Here is a 16,927-nt window from a genome sequence, read left to right as displayed (position 1 = left end):
TCGTCACGGAGGCCGATCACCCTGCCTACCTCCCTCGAGACTCTCGGCATGGATCGAACGATTTAGGACTGGCTCTGATACCACTTGTCACGGGTCGAGACTCAAACTCCGAATCCGTGCGGCTCCGGGACCCGGGCATTCACCCTTCCGGCGTCTCAAATCAGCCTACCTGTCACGATTCACATCCTTGTGAGGTATTGTCCGCTTTGGCCCCCTTGACCTCACGATTTTATCCTACAAAAGGCGCTTCACAAGACGAACATGATGTGAATTTTTTTATACCCCAATGACCCTCCTATTATGTTCGATGTGAGATTCAGAACTTTCCCTTAAGTCCATGATATATATTCATCGATCAATCTTTTTTTTTTTCAAAAACATGATCTAAGTTTATACTAAAAAAAACTGAAAAAGGAAAAATAAAAGAAAGTTGAGTTGTCGTAGCACATCAACAATGATGAGGTTTTTTTTTTGGCAAAATTTATATCATGATTTAAAAAAAAAATAAAAAAGGAAAATAAAATATAAAATTCAAAAGTTGATATCTTTGTAATATCATTTTCTAAAAAAATTATAAAATTTAAAAAATAAAAAATTAAATCAATAATATCAAATAGGTTACACATTTTTAAATAATGTTAAAATATTTTTAAAATTTTTACTAAATATTATAAAGGGAAAAACAAAGATAAAATAAATAGAAAAAGATTAAAAAAAAGAGAAAAAAAAGTGAATGACTTAGAGGCGTGCTATACTCTGGATATCAAATGGGTCAAATAAAAAAATTTAAAATCTTAAAAATATTTATTAAATGTATAAAAAAAGGACAATATAAAAAAAGAAAAAAAGAAAATAACTGGCACACACTTGAAATTAAATGAATCTCATACAAAAAAATTTAAAGTCAACAAAAAATAATTACAAAAAAATTTTTAAAAATGAAAAAGTAAAAATGAAAAAAAAAAACTGGTATGAAGTAGATCCCATCTTAAAATATTTTAAATCTTTTAAAAACTATTAATAAAATTTTAAAAATTTGAAAAAAATCTGAAAAAATAAAATAATTTTAAAAAAAGAAAAAGGAAAAAATGTTGTTATAAAGTGGATCCCACTTTAAAAAATTTAAATTTTTAAAAATATTTATAAAATTTAAAAAAATGTGAAAAAATTAAAAATATAAAAAACTTTTGAAAAAAGTTAAAAAAAAAAAAAAGAGTGAGAGAGCATCGCGTGACACACTTAGGGAGATGTACTCCGAACATGAACATGATTAAAGGTATAGATAAATAGCTTTTTATAGGTGGAATAAAAATATTACATCTGGATAGGCAAAAATCTAATGACTTCGATGCACTTTCGAGAGTCAACACATTATTGTTGTTCCATTACTTCAGCTTTTCAATCAAAGAAACATGGATTTGATATTTACAACAATAATCATAGGCATCCGCTCATTTGGCCCTGTTGCAGCACAGGAGAGTCCAATTTGCATCATCAGAACCAAACATTCTTGTATTATACTTGGGGTTCTAACTTGAGAATCCTGGTTTTTGATTAATGCTCTTTCTTCTACATAATCCTCTCTGTTTTCTCGGTCATTATTGTGGACATTTTCTTCTTCAAAAAGCATTGATCGGTCAACAATATCCATGACATGTCCAGGCAAAGCCAGGCCAACGAACTTACAAATGCCGTAATCATCTTCAAAGCTGTCATCAGTTGGTCTTTTTCCTGTAAGCATCTCCAGTAATAGAATCCCGTAACTGTAAATATCTCCGTCTATGGAAACTTGGCCGCCCATGCCATATTCTGCAAATTGTAATAGATCAAAATTAGCCGTCTTTGTATCTATGAACAAACAAATATTTTTCAATACAGTAAATTGTTTTGGTTGTTTAAAGGCACTTTAGAATTTGAAAATAGAAAATATTGAATTAATTTTGCTTATGATTACCTGATTTATTCTTATAGAAATTGTTAATTATATGAAGAGTGACCCATCAAAATGAAAATCTTACCTGGAGGAATGTACCCTATGGAACCCTTGAGCCCGGCTGAAATGGATTGATTCCCGGAGGCATTAATAGATGAATCAAAGATGAAGCTTGCCAATCCAAAGTCACCAACATGTGCGGTCATATTTGCATCAAGGAGCACATTGCTCTGCTTTAGATCACAATGAACAATTGGCGTGTCACAGTAGTGATGAAGATAATCCAAAGCAGAAGCAGTATCGATGGCTATATTCAGCCTCTGGACAAGGCTCAGTTTCATGCTTCATACTGCTCATTATCTCCAGGATGCAGCCACTGATCCATATTTCCATTAGGCATAAACTCATATACAAGACATTTGAAGTCATTTCCTTGATGATCAACAGTAGAGGAAGCAGTTATGATCTTGAGGAGGTTACGATGTCGCACATTTCTCAAAACATTGATGCTCCTTGCTGTTGAAGGTTTAATACCTTAATTGCAACAAATGTTCCATCATTGGAGATAATTCCTTTATATACAGAACCAAAACTACCCAAACCAATAAAAGTTTCTTCAGAGAAGCCATTAGTTGATTTTAGAAGATCAGAGTAGGACATACCGAATTGCCATTCCTTGGAGGATGATGCACTGGATTGACTTTTCAAGTTTCTTACTAGATAATATAAAGACAAGGAACTGGCAAGAACAAAAATTGTGACTGCACTTGTAATAGAGATTACCATCTTCAGAGGAAGACGTGTTCTCGGAAATTTTCTACTGCATGCTGGTAAATGCAAGTCCTGGACACCACCACAGAGCCTATTGTTTCCAACAACGGAAAAAGCACTTACATTTGCAGATATGCCTGCTTGTGATACTTCTCCTTCAAAATCATTATGAGAGAGAATGAGATGCCTGAGAGACAAAATCTTGCTGAGAAACTCCGAAATTTGCCCGGACAGGTTGTTGCGTGAAAGATCTATTTCTTCTAGACCTCTTAAAGACTTCAAAGATAAAGGAATAATTCCTGCAAATGCATTGCTTTCCAAATACAGGAATTCTAAACTCATACAACTAGCAAGGCTGCTAGGAATTTGACCTGAAAGTCTATTCTCTGCTAGGTCTAGCTCCACAAGGTTTTTCAGGTTACCAACTTCAACTGGAATTGAGCCACTCAAAGAGTTATGAGATATGGACAAAGCAATTGAAAGTGAAGAAAGGGCCACAATCTCTCTAGGTATGCTGCCACTGAGATTATTACTAGAAAAATTCAGCACAAGCAAATTTTGGCAATTTCCCAGGCTTGGAGGTATGCTTCCCTCAAATCTATTCTCTTCCATAAAGAGCCTAACTAGTGAAGTTAAATTTCCGAGTGAAAATGGTATCGATCCTGAAAATCTATTAACATTCAGATGCAATCCCTGTAGTTTTTGAAGCTTCCCAACAACATCAGGTACGGTACCACTTAAATGGTTGCCTTCCATTCCTAGACTGTACAAATTAACAAGGTTTCCAATCCCAGTGGGGATACTTCCATGAATCAGATTCCTTCCTGTGGTAAAAATTTTCAACTTGTCTGAAAGGTTGCCAACGGAGCTAGGCAGTTCTCCTCCAAAACGATTTCCAGCAAGACCTAATACTTCTAGATTAGAAAGATTAGTCAAGAAATTGAAAAAGCTTAGGTCACCACTTTTCCCAGTTCCAAGTTTGTTATCATCAAAATTTAGTCTAATTAAATCTCCAAGACTTCCAAGATTTTCAGGTATGTTCCCAGTAAGACCATTTTCAGCAAAGTCAATTATCTGAAGTTTAGAAGCATTTGACAATGATACTGGGATAGCTCCTGTAAAATTGTTGACACCACCAGCAAATACTTCAAAATTAGGAAGAGTTAGGCCACATCTTGTGGTAGATGTCCCTGCAACTGGTTTTGAGTGACAGAAAAGTAATAAATGGAAGAAATATTATAAATAGGAGGAGGAACCGTACCAGACAGATAATTTCCATAAAGCTGAAAAAATCCCAAGCCTGACAGCTTACCAAGTTCATCAGGTATGATTCCTTGTAAATTATTTAGTCCTAACGAAAGACCATAAAGAGAAGAAATGTTACCTATCCAAGTTGGGATAGTTCCGGTAAGGTTGTTAGCTCCTAGCTCCAGAATTCTCAACTTTGACAATGAGGAAAGTTGGTTTGGAATTTGCCCGATAGACCCATTGTAAGCAAGGCCAAGTGTTTTAAGTTCTGTACAATGAGTTAGATTAGTAGGAAATTTTCCTCCCAAGGAATTGTATGTCAAATTGAGATGCTGCAGGCGTAATAGGCCACCAATTTATTGAGGAATTTCACCATTGAAGCCATTTTTTTTTGAGGTTGATTCCAGTGAGGAATGTAAGGTTTCCTATGGAAGGAGGTATGGAGCCAACTAACTTTTGACCCTCCAGGTTCAGAATTACTACTCTTCCATTCGATGGGTTGCAGGTGACACCAACCCAGCTGCAAAAATGAACAGAATTGTTCCACGAAGCCATGACTTGGAAAGGATCCTGAGTTACCCGATTTTTGAAATCAAGCAAAGCAACTCCATCAGATTCATTTGCAACAGTATGTACAATTGCAAATTCCAGACATGAAGTCACCCACAAAAGTAAAATCCCCTGGAAGAAAAATGAGAACGAACTTCCAGAATTCGGAAAAGCGTGCTTCATGCTTTTGGAAATACCGAGTCCTAGAAAAACAGAAGGCAATAAGAATATAATTGCATATGGAAAGATAAAGGAGAAACAAAGCCGAAAGAGAACTTATCGAAGGACACCGCAATTTAATGAAAATACACAAAGATGTAAAAGTTTAACAACAAGATGGTCCAGTTATTAATATGATTAAACCTCCTGATTTGTCTTTTGGTGAATTTAACGCTAAAAACTTTTTTTTTTCTTTTGTAGCAGATTTAAAGCCAGAGTGTAGAATTGCGGAAATATTTGGTCAATGATAAAAGAACTATTAATATATGATGCAATGGGTCAACCACTGGAATTGCTTGATAATGATAATTACCAAAAGTTTCACTGCCGTGCAACACGTTTCTAGGTGGCAAGAAACAACGCTTTTACGCAATCCTGTTAAACTCAGTCACCTTTTTTGGTTTTGAGCTTGTGGGTGTTGAGCTAAAAGCCTCAAATCCAATGACATTAGTGAAGCGAAATCAAACAATAAATCAAACACATAAGAGACAATAATTTAACGTGGTTCGATCCAATCAACCGACATCTACGGATGAGAAATAAGATCCACTAGTTGTAGAGAATTACAAACATACATCAAATCATCAATCTCATTTAACAATCAATACTCATAAGATACTCTCAATCTCCTCTAATCCTATGGAGTATTCTCAACCCAAACAAACACAAACCCAAACCCTTGTGTATCCTTTCAACATAACTAAACACATACCCATATGCTTCAATACATCATATCTATGTGGACTCTCTCAGTCTCCTCTAGTCCACTCACAAACAAACATACACACCCATAACACGTAGAGCCCCAATACTCTTATGGGGTGTCTATCCCACAAAACCCTACAACTCTCTTACATCTTTTTCTCATACCTAATCCTGTAGAGACTTCAGCTATTTATAACCATACAAACTTGCTCATTAAGAATCATTTTCCTCTTAGAATTCTCTTCCTGTAAGTCAAATTTGCCTATTAAGAATCCCTTTCCTTTTAGAATTCTTCTCTTACAAGTCAAACTTACCTATTAAGAATCATCTTTCTCTTAGAATTCTTCTTTTGCAAGTCTTATTGTCCACAAACAATATCTGACAAATCCCAAACAAATCTCTAACAAATTTCTAACAAATCCCAAACAAATCTCTTATGGGATTTGAATCATTATTCCCAACAGTTGGCAGAAGATTTCTCTTCTATTTATGAAGTCCTGAGTTATATGATCAGATTTTTTGGAGCATCTTCGTCTTAACATTTAAGATGTGGGCTCTAGTGCCTTAATTTATAGAGACTAAAAAAGGGCATTGCGTTATTACATTCAAATATGATAATTTGTATATTTATATTATGTTAAATAATAAGAATTTTTCTATTTTTATAGTGTTTTACAAGAAAATTGTGTCATGATTCGTATTAACACTAAAATCATCAAACACATATTTGGGTTTTTGTCTTATATATAATTTTTGTTAAAATTTTCACTCGTATCACTTTCATATATTTTTTATATTATTTTCATGTTATTATCGTGTCATGTTTTGAATTGTCTGGTTTACTCATAAGTCAAAATTTTTTTGTTTTGCTATATCTATTCATCGTATTCTTTTTTTTTTTAAAAGTTATCAAATTTAAAAAAAAAAATGAAAGGAAAGAAAAAAAGGAAATGAAACATGGTTATTTTAGTTGGTTTCCTTTTCTCATAAAATTAATCTAAAAAATAAATAATAAAAACAAAAAATGAAAAAAGGAGAAAAAAGTAAACGAAAAAAGTGAAAAAAACTAAAATTGAGTAAAAAAGAAAAAAATTGATAGACAGTGCTATATTGACATGTTATATTAAGTTTAAGATACAAAAATTTTAAATTAGGTAAAAAATTGTTTTATTAATATAATACACACACATATATAAGTATAAAACTAAATAAATAATTATCATAACATATCAGTCTAGAGATTTGATCGCTAAATATGAAAAGTCAGGAGTCACCATTAACTTTTTTTGTTGAGGTGCAATTGGTTACTAATCCTATCTTTTGGTATACGAATTTAAATGTCAGTTCGAAAGTACAGTTATGTGTGGAGAATGTCATGGCACCCCCCACAACGTCTGTTTGAAGATGATACCAATTAATCTTATATGATCCTAAATTGGTCTCATTCAAATAGATTTTTACTTATTACTTTATCATTTTTATTTTTTATTTTTACTATTTGAATTTTTATTATTTGAATATTAAAAATTTTCTAAATTATTTTCGACACTTTGAGTATAATTTAAGAAATTTTCTCATCTAAAAAGTATTCAAAAAAATCACTTATTTCATTGAAAAGACTCTTTCGTGGATTTAATTTAATATTTTAAAAGTACATTATAATTTCTTTACACCGACATTTATAGTATGATTTTAAAAATTTGAAGGAAAATCATCACTTGTGATTCCCTCTTAATTTTATTATCGACTAAAGTTTTAATTTGCTTTGGAACATTTATTTGTTGTTTATTTTATTATTGAAGTAAAAAATATTTATTGGTTAAATTTTCAAAATATTTTCGACACTTTCGAAATATTTTGAGAAAAATACCTTGCTTAAAAATTTTTGATAGAGTCACCACTCGTGACTTTTATTCTTGTAAAATTTTATTTACTTTGACACATTTAGTATTTTATATTTTATTAATTTTTATTGAAAGGATTTTCAAAAATCTTACTAATAGTTATGGCAAATTTTTGAAAAATAACTTTTTTAGAATCACCACTTGTGATTTTATTACTATTGTTATTATTTTTGTTGTATTTATTTAATTATTGCTATTTATTTGAAGTATATATTATTATTATATTTGAAAAATTTTAAAACATTTTCAACACTTTTAGAATATTTTACAAAATTTCTTTGTATGAATATTTTCAATAAAATCACCACTTGTGACTTTATTCTTATTAATAATATTTTTTTATGCTTGAAAAATTATAAAATATTTCTAATAATTTTAGGATATTTTAAAAAATTTCTTTGTGTGAATATTTTTAATAAAATTATCACTTGTGATTTTATTGTTATTTTATTATTTATTATTTTTTTTGTCTTTATTTCTCTTTATTCTTGTTCATTAAACTTATTATTATTATTATTTCATTTCATTTTATTTTTTTAAAAAATATATAAGAGAAGATTATAATTTCAAAATTTTCCTAAGTTTATTATTTTTATTTTTACTAAATCACAACTAAAAGTTATTTTATCTTACCTATGTCTTTTTCTAACATTTATTTTATTCCTACTTCGAAAGTTTATACAAAAATAAAATAAAAATATCACAAAAATAAAAAATAAAAAAATAGAAATATATAAAAAAATTGAGAACAAAAATAAAAAAAATCAATAATTTATGAAAAAATATCAAAAATACCCTTGGTCAAATGGTCAACAAATGCTCAACTCAATAAACGGCTCATAATCGACTTGTGAGAAGGAACGACTCAACTCGATTCTAGAATCGCTCGGCTCGGTTTCACCTAGGTGACTCAAGACTTGGAAAACGAGTTTAGTTGTATAGGTTTTGGGTTGGATTTCGAATAAACATGTGAATCTCCCTTTGACGAAAATGACATTTTTTAGGGCTATAAATAGCCCAAATCTTTTTTTTTTTTTTCATTTTTTTCATTTTCTTTTCTCTCTACTCCATTAGATTCTCTCTTTTTCTCTATCTAAGCTAGTTGAAAAATTTAACCAAACCCAGATTTCAGCAAGATTTTTAGAAACTGGTTGTTGGAAAATTCAATGGTGGCCAAAAAATTAAAAAAAGAAAAACCAAGATACCGACGCAGGAAAATTCATATGGCCATTAGAAAATTCAAGTTTTCCAAAATCCATTGATGACAAAACAATTTTTTTTAAAAATCCTAAAAATTTATAAAATGATCTCTTTTAACCTCCTATACGCTTTTCCTAAAATGATTTTTCCAAAAAAAAAAAAAAATCCCAAGCTTCCCTAAATCGAGGTTTTTATTTTCGGTTGAAAACTTTTTTTTTGTTGTTTTGCTAGTTGTTTGGTTTTGTTACTGGGTTTGTGTGATGTTATTGTTCTGGTTTATTTTTATGTGACAAGTGAATCGACACTTGACAGAGGTAGTGTCAATTTTTTTCAAGACAATTTCTCATTTTCCCTCTTTGTGAACTTTGAGCATTAATTTATCCCTTTTAAAATCCAAACTAAATCCCTTAATTATAGGGATCACAATCTGTTTTGGTTAGGTGGCTGGCCGTGGAAAATAGGGTGGAGCTAGGATTTTAAGCTATTCACCGATTTTGCCATATCCACATTTTGAAAATTTTTTTTCTTTGACTTTTCTTCTATTTTTTTAATTTTTTAAAAGATTAATTAATTAATTAATTAATAATAATAATAATAATAATAATAATAATAATAATAATAATAATTGAACCTAATATATAATAAATGTGATCAGAATTCTCGATTGAATTTAAATTGGATATGAATACAATTCAAGTCATTTCAATCAATTTAGACAAAATTAGGTATCTACAACTGTCTTTCTTTTAACATTACTGAGAATCAATAATAATACAAAGATTAGAAGACAATAAATTTGTCTGGTCAAGCATATACATAAATTAAAAGTTTTTTTTGAATTCAAATATAGAAACTCTTCTAATTAGAGGTTCAACAAAAATAAATTGAAAAGAAAGCATAGATATCACCATCAAAAAATAATTTTGGACATCACCATCGAAGGAAATTCAGATATCACCACTAAAAAGATACAAATGACATCAGATATCATCATTAAAGAAGACTCGAATATCACCATCAAGAAAATACAAATGACTTTAGATATCACCACTAAAAAGGACTTAAATATCACCATTGAGAAAATGTAAATGTAGAAAAAAAATATAAATTCAAACTTTAAACTTGGATATCACCACCGAGTAAATGCAACTCCAGTTTTAACACTCGGATATCACCATTGAAAAAATACAATTCCAGCTTTAACACTCAAATGTCATGATCGATAAGATAAAATTCAAACTTTTAATACTCGGATATAATCATCAAGTGATTTTGAAAACGGGCTCGACTATTACCACCGAAGAAAATGAAATCCATATTTTAATATTCGAATATTACCATTGAATACTTTGAAAATAATTTATCACAACATCTTTCTTGATTGAAGCCAATTTCATTGGGTTTACAACTTTCATGCTAGCTAGATTGGGCTTAAAGCTCTCATCTTGTGGCATCTCATTGAAATTCCTAAAAATTCTTGATCTTTTGAATATATTTTTGACCCTTTCTTTTCTTTTTTCTTCTTTAATGTTTCTAGAATGGACAAACACCACTACGATGCAAATGCCTTCTTTTAAAATGATGATACAAATGAAATGTAAATGTCTTTTACAAAAAGGCTAATGCATACATCCCTATTAATGATGGACAAGCTAATGATACAAAAACAAAGTCAAAAGATGCAAATGTTTAAAATTTTCTTTTCTTAAAAAAAACCAAGTCAAAATATCAAATTTTCTTTTTAAATTTTCCAAAGTTCTTTTCTTTCAATCTCGAATCTTTCATCTCATTTCAATTCCAAATCTTTTATTTGCTGCTCATTTTTCATCAATTTCTGCTTTCTTTCTTCATAACTTGGATTTCTCGACTTTCATTTCCATTTTATTTTCATTTTTAGACAAAAAATGTATATGATAAGCTTGAACTTGATAAAAGGGAATTGAGGAAAACAAACTACCAAACTATGCTGAAACTCAATAGATTAAAAGTAGTTCCCATGGTGCCACTTATTTTCCTTAATATTGTTTTTTTTTTTCAAAATTTTATTTTCCTTCCCCAAAACATTTTATTTTAATGACAAATTTCTCATAAAAAATTACCTCATTCAACCTTGTTGAAACAATGTGACTCTTAAGTCTCTAAAAAAATTGGTGATCGTTATTATACATAAGTTTGATCAGAGTGGTAATTTCATCTTTTCAAACGGCTTGATGGTTAATTATCAGATTGAGGTATTGATTATCAAAAGAGACCTCACAACTTGTTTGGGGAAATTGAATTTCTATTTATCTAAGCTCAATAACAAATTTCTTTGGAATGTTATTTTGAGGTACAATCTGATTTGACACCCTTTTCAGTATCAAAATGTGGTATTTGAATAAATGTCAAAACTAGTTGTGATAAATTCAAGATCATATTAGAAAAGGCCATGATTTTTTATGATAACCCTAGCACATATCTCAATCATTGGTTGTAATGAGTTTTCATCATGTAATCTCATTTATACTATAGACTGCCCATTTTTAGATTTTTGCCCTAGAACTTCATTCTTTTATTTTTTTTTTGATGATTTCATCATCACTCAAGTACTCTTGTAATAGAAAAAAATTTTGTAAATTTGGTCATGAGGATTCTATATGGAATAAATTCTTTAATTCAAGTATCGATGTTTAATTAAAATAGACTTTTTGGGGTATGTAACATAAGCCAGGGTTCAAGGTTCTAAAAGAATGGGTAAATAGGCCCAAAACATGTGTTTAAGAGTGATTAGACTAAGGATCATTTCATTTCATGTGAATTTTTCTTTGAGCATTTATCCCTTTTATTTTTTCAGTTGTAACATCTTATCATCTCCTTTTTTCTTCCTTTTTTTTGTTTTTGCATTTTTTTTATCATTTTCACTTTTTTTTTTCTTGGACATTTCAACTTTTGCTAGAATATGTTCAAAACTTCTAAAACTCAATTTATCTGACATTTGCCCCTACAACATAAGACACTTTTCTTTTGTTGTCAAAACATGACTTCACCAAATAGATATTTCTTTGTAGTTTTCCCCTAATGTAGAGGGTGATCATCGATTAAGGTTTATTTAGAAAAAATTTACTAGGCTCAAAGGGGTAGCAAATGAATAATTTCTTATTTTTGAAAGGATGAAGAATGATGGAAAATTATCATCTTAAGCCTGGTCACTTATGTTAAAGAATGATTCCTTGAAAAACCTAAATTTTGTTTCTATCACTTTTTTTATTTTTTTTTATTTTTTTTGGTTTTTTTTTTCACTTTCTTTTTTTGGGATCATTTGAATATCTAGAGTGCACGATGTAACTATTGATTTTTTTAATTTTATTGTCTTTTTTTTTTGTTTTCATAACTTATATGACAGCTAATCTTTGTCTTATCTTGATAAGCCAACAAGGCTTATGTGACGATGAAAATCATGTTGAAAAGGTTTATTTATTTTAATTGCGCACATCATCACTAAATTAGATAGTCGCATCAACTAGGTAATCTTGGGACAATTGAAAATCATGCTCTTCTGTTAATATGCCTTTGGATGAAAAAAAAAATAATGCATTTGTGTATTCGTGGCTATTTATATAACTTTATGTTTGAAGCATAACCTTGACATCTATCAAATCACCAACGTCTAAATAAAAAAAGCATCATATTTGTCTGTTTTTCAAGAAACTCAGAAGGTTTTCCAAATTGATCATTTAAGTGTTTGTTGCCTTGATAAGAAGTGCCACAAAGTTCAAACTTGTACCCTTTGGAGCATTAAAGTTTTTCAACTAGTTTTGGGACATGAAAAGGGCACATGAATATTTTATTCAGATAGATTCATAATAATGACCATTAATTTTTTTGGAGACTTTTTTTATTATGAAAAAAAAATAATTTTAAAAAAATTGAGACAAAAAAGATATGGAAAAACATTCTCTCAATTAGCATTCAAATTTAAACTTTCATACAAGTCATGAAGTTCATATACATGTCCAATACAGAAGTGAAAGATTAAAAAGGGAACAAACATGTCATTTTTTTTTTATTTTGAATCAATTAACTTTTTTGCAACACTAAATGAAGTATCCACTATTTCCCCACAAAAGCACACAGAACCATTTTCCAATTCCTCCTCTGACCATTGCATCAAAATTATTCATATTGATGTTTTAACAGCCTTGGTTCACCTTTTTTTCAATATATCAAGGTAGAAATGCTTCAATGACACAATGATCCTTCTTTGTTCCGAACTTTATTTTTTCACCTTTAATGAGATCTCTAACTTTATATTTTAGTACGAGACATTTCTTTGTTGAGTGGCCTTGATTTTCATTATGGTAATCATATTTTATGTTAGGATCATATCATTTTGGATAAAGGGTTTAAAGGGGTTCTAGATGCACAGGTTTTAAAAGTTGATTTTGGATAAGTTAGGGAAATAATTCAATGTAAAATATAAGAATAAGGTCAACATGATTATTTTTTTTTGTTACTTTACTACCCTGTTTTTATGTTATTTTCGAAGTGATTTGATTAATTGGTTGGTTAGGGCATAGGTGCAGATGTTTAAAGGCGAAAGCTTGGTTGAACCCATAATTGGTTCAGGTAAAGATTTGTTGAGCTATTATTTATGACAGGGTAGTAAGGGTGGTATATTGGGTAAGGATAATACGAGACAAAACCATTGTCTCGTTTTTCCTCATGAGTGGTAGTTTGCACATTTTTTTTTCTTGGATGTCTTATCTTTCTTCATATCTTTGTCATTGAGTTTTTCACTCTTGATCACATTTTTAATTATCTCTTTGAAAATTACCATCTTTGCAAATTTCTTTGTGACATTCCTAATTATCTTATCATAATAAGGTGCTCGAAGAGTGTTAACAAACAAAATAGTGATTTTTTTTCTTTATTAGCGATAGCTAAACTTAGGCGGTCGTATCTTTTCATCTTTTGAGTATATTCTTTAAAGCTTTTAGTTACTTTTTACTCTATATTTTACAATGACAGACAATCAAGGGCCAAATCTAAAACATGCTTGTATTCGGTTATAAATGCCTTAACCAATTCTTTTCACGAAGTAATGCGAGTTTTGTCAATTGAGCATACCACCTAGTAGTAAACCCAATAAGACTGTCTTAAAATACATGAATTAAGAGCTTGTTATCATGAACATAGGCAGCCATTTTCCTGTAGTACATAGTGACATGAGTCACTGGGCGTTTAGTCCCTTCATACTTTTCAAATTCTAGGACCTTGAATTTGGGTTGACCAATCAATCTGACACCAAACAAAACTTTGATGCATCTATAGATTCATAAAAATCTATTCTCTCAATAACTCAGAGCCTTTTCTCCATGAGATCCATGTTTTTTTTGGGTGCTCAAATTTTCTATTACTTCAAATGAATTTCCTTTCAATTTTTTTAGCTTTTCAAAATCGTTAAGGATTTGGATTGGATCAAATTTATCTTTAGGTATAGTGTATCCTTGAGATTGCCTTTGTGTGTTACTGAAGGTATTCCGGGATGAGAGTATGCCCTTAAAAATTAGTCTTATTGTAATTATGTTCCTTGGGATACTTGGATTTGATGTGAACCAAACCCAATAGGATGTAAAGAACCTTCGATTCTTCGAACGTGGGCTTCTTTCACTTTTCCATTCAAATTTTTCAACATTTCCATTATTTAGGCTAGGCCTCCCCTTATTTCATCTTGAGCTTTCTTAAATTTATCAATTCGACTATTTTGTTCTTGCTTTATGGGTATTAAATAAGTGGCAAGCAGATTTCTTTGAAACTTTTAATGATCAAGCCCTTGAACCATTATTACCACAAATAAAAATTAGGTTGATGGGGAGCTTCAAATTTATGCAAACAAAAATTTTTTTCATATGAATGAATGGATAAATGCATGCATTGAATGCTATAAAAAAAGCTTTTAAAAATTAAAAATCATCTTGACAACAAAAATCCCTAAATAACATTCCTAAACAATCTTAAAATCTATTTCTTGATTCTATATTTCAACTTCTAGATCTTGGTATTACAATTGATAGGTTTTTTAATTGATACAATTAGGCAATGAACTTTCAACAATCTTGAGCTCTTTTTTGTTTCTGAAACTTAACCGATCAGCTTTGATTAAACCTTAGATTTTACATTTGAAAGTGACATAGTTTTTTATTGAATGGCCCGTATTTCCATAATAATAATCACACCAAGTATCAACATCATACTATTTAGGATAAGAAGGTTTTAGTGGCTCTAGAGGAAATATTGTAATTAGATGGTGTTTAGAGAGTTGTGGGAATAACTTAGTGTAAATAATGAGATTGGATCAAAGATGGCTCTCTTTTTCCTTTTAGTTAAGGTTTTTTTAGGTTGAGTAGTTGTTTGTCTCACCATTGTGGGCCTTGGCTTAGAATTAAATGTATAAGACTAATGGTTCATTAGGAAACTTTGCTACTAGATGGATTGATAAGTACTAAGGTTTTACGATGCACTGCTTAGAACTTGGAAATACTATAGGTTTGGGTTGATTTGTAAGGGTTGAATGGAAGCATGTTTTGTTTGGGCTATCAACAAAGATTATTATGGGATAATTAGATAGGGGTGTCGATTAGCTTATGAACCAATTTATAAAATCTGGACGAAGTTAGAAGACCTTATCTGTTCTACTTCTTTTCTAACTCAATCTTTTTTCAAGCCATTAGATGCATTGGTAGCATCAGTATTGTGAGAAAAGTTTTGGTCTTGACCTAGTGTTTGTTTGATGCATAAACAAATTAGGTGTGATGAGGCTTTTTAAGAATGGGCTGCTTCAAGCATTTCCACCAACTTGGTAAGTCTTATTTTATTTCTTATATGTCATGACCAAATCCCTATTGGTTGAGTTCCAAGACCCGTATCTATGCTTTCAATTGATCTCCCATGTCTTCTGAATTACTAACCTTAATAAAGTAAAAGATTTCTAAATTATGCAATGACATGATGAATGGATGATAATGATCTATGAATGAGTGGAATGCATTAAATGAATGAAAATAGACAAATAAACAAACAAAAATAAATAAATAATTGAAACCTATTAATGTTTACATGATTTACGTAAAAAGGGAGTAAGAATAGAGTTAGCATACAATAATGAAAAAGACAAAACAAGTTAGTGCACAACCTATGTAAAACAATAAGTATGTGACCTAAATTTGGTTGTTTCTACAGAAGGGAAGGACATAGCTCTATCCTAAAGCTGGACCTCTAAGGTTCACTATATATAGGGTTTAAGGTTTAATATAGGCTAAAGGTTTTCAAATTGTTCCTTATTGTTATACATGCTAAACTAGTAAGGCACTTCAATCCTTATCCATAATATATTTTAAATAGAAAGGATTTAATTTAAATGGGAGTATTTCGCAAGCCATTGCGGAGGTTAACACGTTACGGGAGCATAGGTACTCTACCTCTTCCTAAAAAGGATAGAGCCAAGTTTAGAGCTCATGTTATGATATACATGTGCAGTGTATGACAGAATAGATTTTTAAAAACCTTTCAAACAAATAAATAAACAAATAAAGGAAAAATTAGTCAAACGAATCAATAAAATGAATCAATAAAGAAAACTAGACTATTCAACCAAAACCTAGAATTATATTAAAATTAATTTTTGGTTCGACTCTCGAAGTCCCCAATGGAGTCGCCAAGCGATCATAATGTATTAGTTCGAGAACTCAATCGCTACACATGAAAAGTCAAGAGCTGCCACCAACCTTTTTTTTGTTGAGGTGGGATTGGCCACCAATCCTATCTTTGATCTACGAATTTGAGGTTGGGTTCGAGAGTACAATTACGTGTGATAAAAGTTATAGCACCCTTACAATACCCATCCAAAGATGATACCAATTAATCTTATATGATACTAAACTGGTCTTGTTCAAATAGTCCTTTACTTATTATTTTATTATTTTTATTATTTGAATATTGAAAAATTTTTAAATTATTTATGATACTTTTGGTATAACTTAAAAAATTTTTTCACCTCAAAAGTATTCAAAGAAATCACTTATTTCATTGAAGAGACTTTATCGTTGGATTTAATTTAATATTTTGAAAGTAGATTATAATTTCTTTATATTGACACTTATGGTATGATTTCAAAATTTTGGAGGAAAATCACTACTTGCGATTTTCTCTTAATTTTATTATCGATGAAAGTTTTAATTTATTATCGATGAAAGTTTTAATTTACTTTGAAACTTTTATTTATTATGCATTTTATTATTAAAGTAAAAAAAATTATTGGTTAAATTTCCAAAATATTTTTGACACTTTCGAACTATTTTGAGAAAAATACCTTTCCTAAGAAATTTTGATAAAGTTACTACTCATGACTTTTATTCTTGTA

The 16,927-nt window shown here is 30.2% G+C and overlaps 2 protein-coding genes across 2 annotated transcripts; both read right to left on the bottom strand.

Annotated features, from left to right (window-relative positions):
• Positions 1-1,267: 1,267 nt before the first annotated feature.
• LOC111312032 (putative LRR receptor-like serine/threonine-protein kinase At3g47570) lies at positions 1,268-3,465 on the bottom strand. The gene is made up of 2 exons (XM_022911950.2): positions 2,019-3,465; positions 1,268-1,809 (listed from the first exon to the last, which is right to left on the bottom strand). The coding sequence occupies exons 1-2, from the start codon at positions 2,272-2,274 to the stop codon at positions 1,403-1,405; spliced, it is 663 nt and encodes a 220-aa protein (XP_022767685.2). The 5' UTR covers positions 2,275-3,465; the 3' UTR covers positions 1,268-1,402.
• Positions 2,429-5,436, bottom strand: LOC111310655 (receptor kinase-like protein Xa21). Its single transcript, XM_089743069.1, has 5 exons — positions 5,433-5,436; positions 4,532-4,704; positions 4,407-4,472; positions 4,017-4,284; positions 2,429-3,900 (listed from the first exon to the last, which is right to left on the bottom strand). Exons 1-5 carry the CDS (start codon positions 5,434-5,436, stop codon positions 2,429-2,431), a joined length of 1,983 nt encoding a protein of 660 aa, XP_089599195.1.
• Between the last annotated feature and the right edge of the window lie 11,491 nt (positions 5,437-16,927).

This window comes from Durio zibethinus, chromosome 1 (genome assembly GCF_047325235.1).
Source record: "Durio zibethinus cultivar Kanyao isolate XHJ-2024 chromosome 1, ASM4732523v1, whole genome shotgun sequence".
Taxonomy (NCBI): Eukaryota; Viridiplantae; Streptophyta; class Magnoliopsida; order Malvales; family Malvaceae; genus Durio; species Durio zibethinus.
This window is presented reverse-complemented; position numbering and strand designations above follow the sequence as displayed.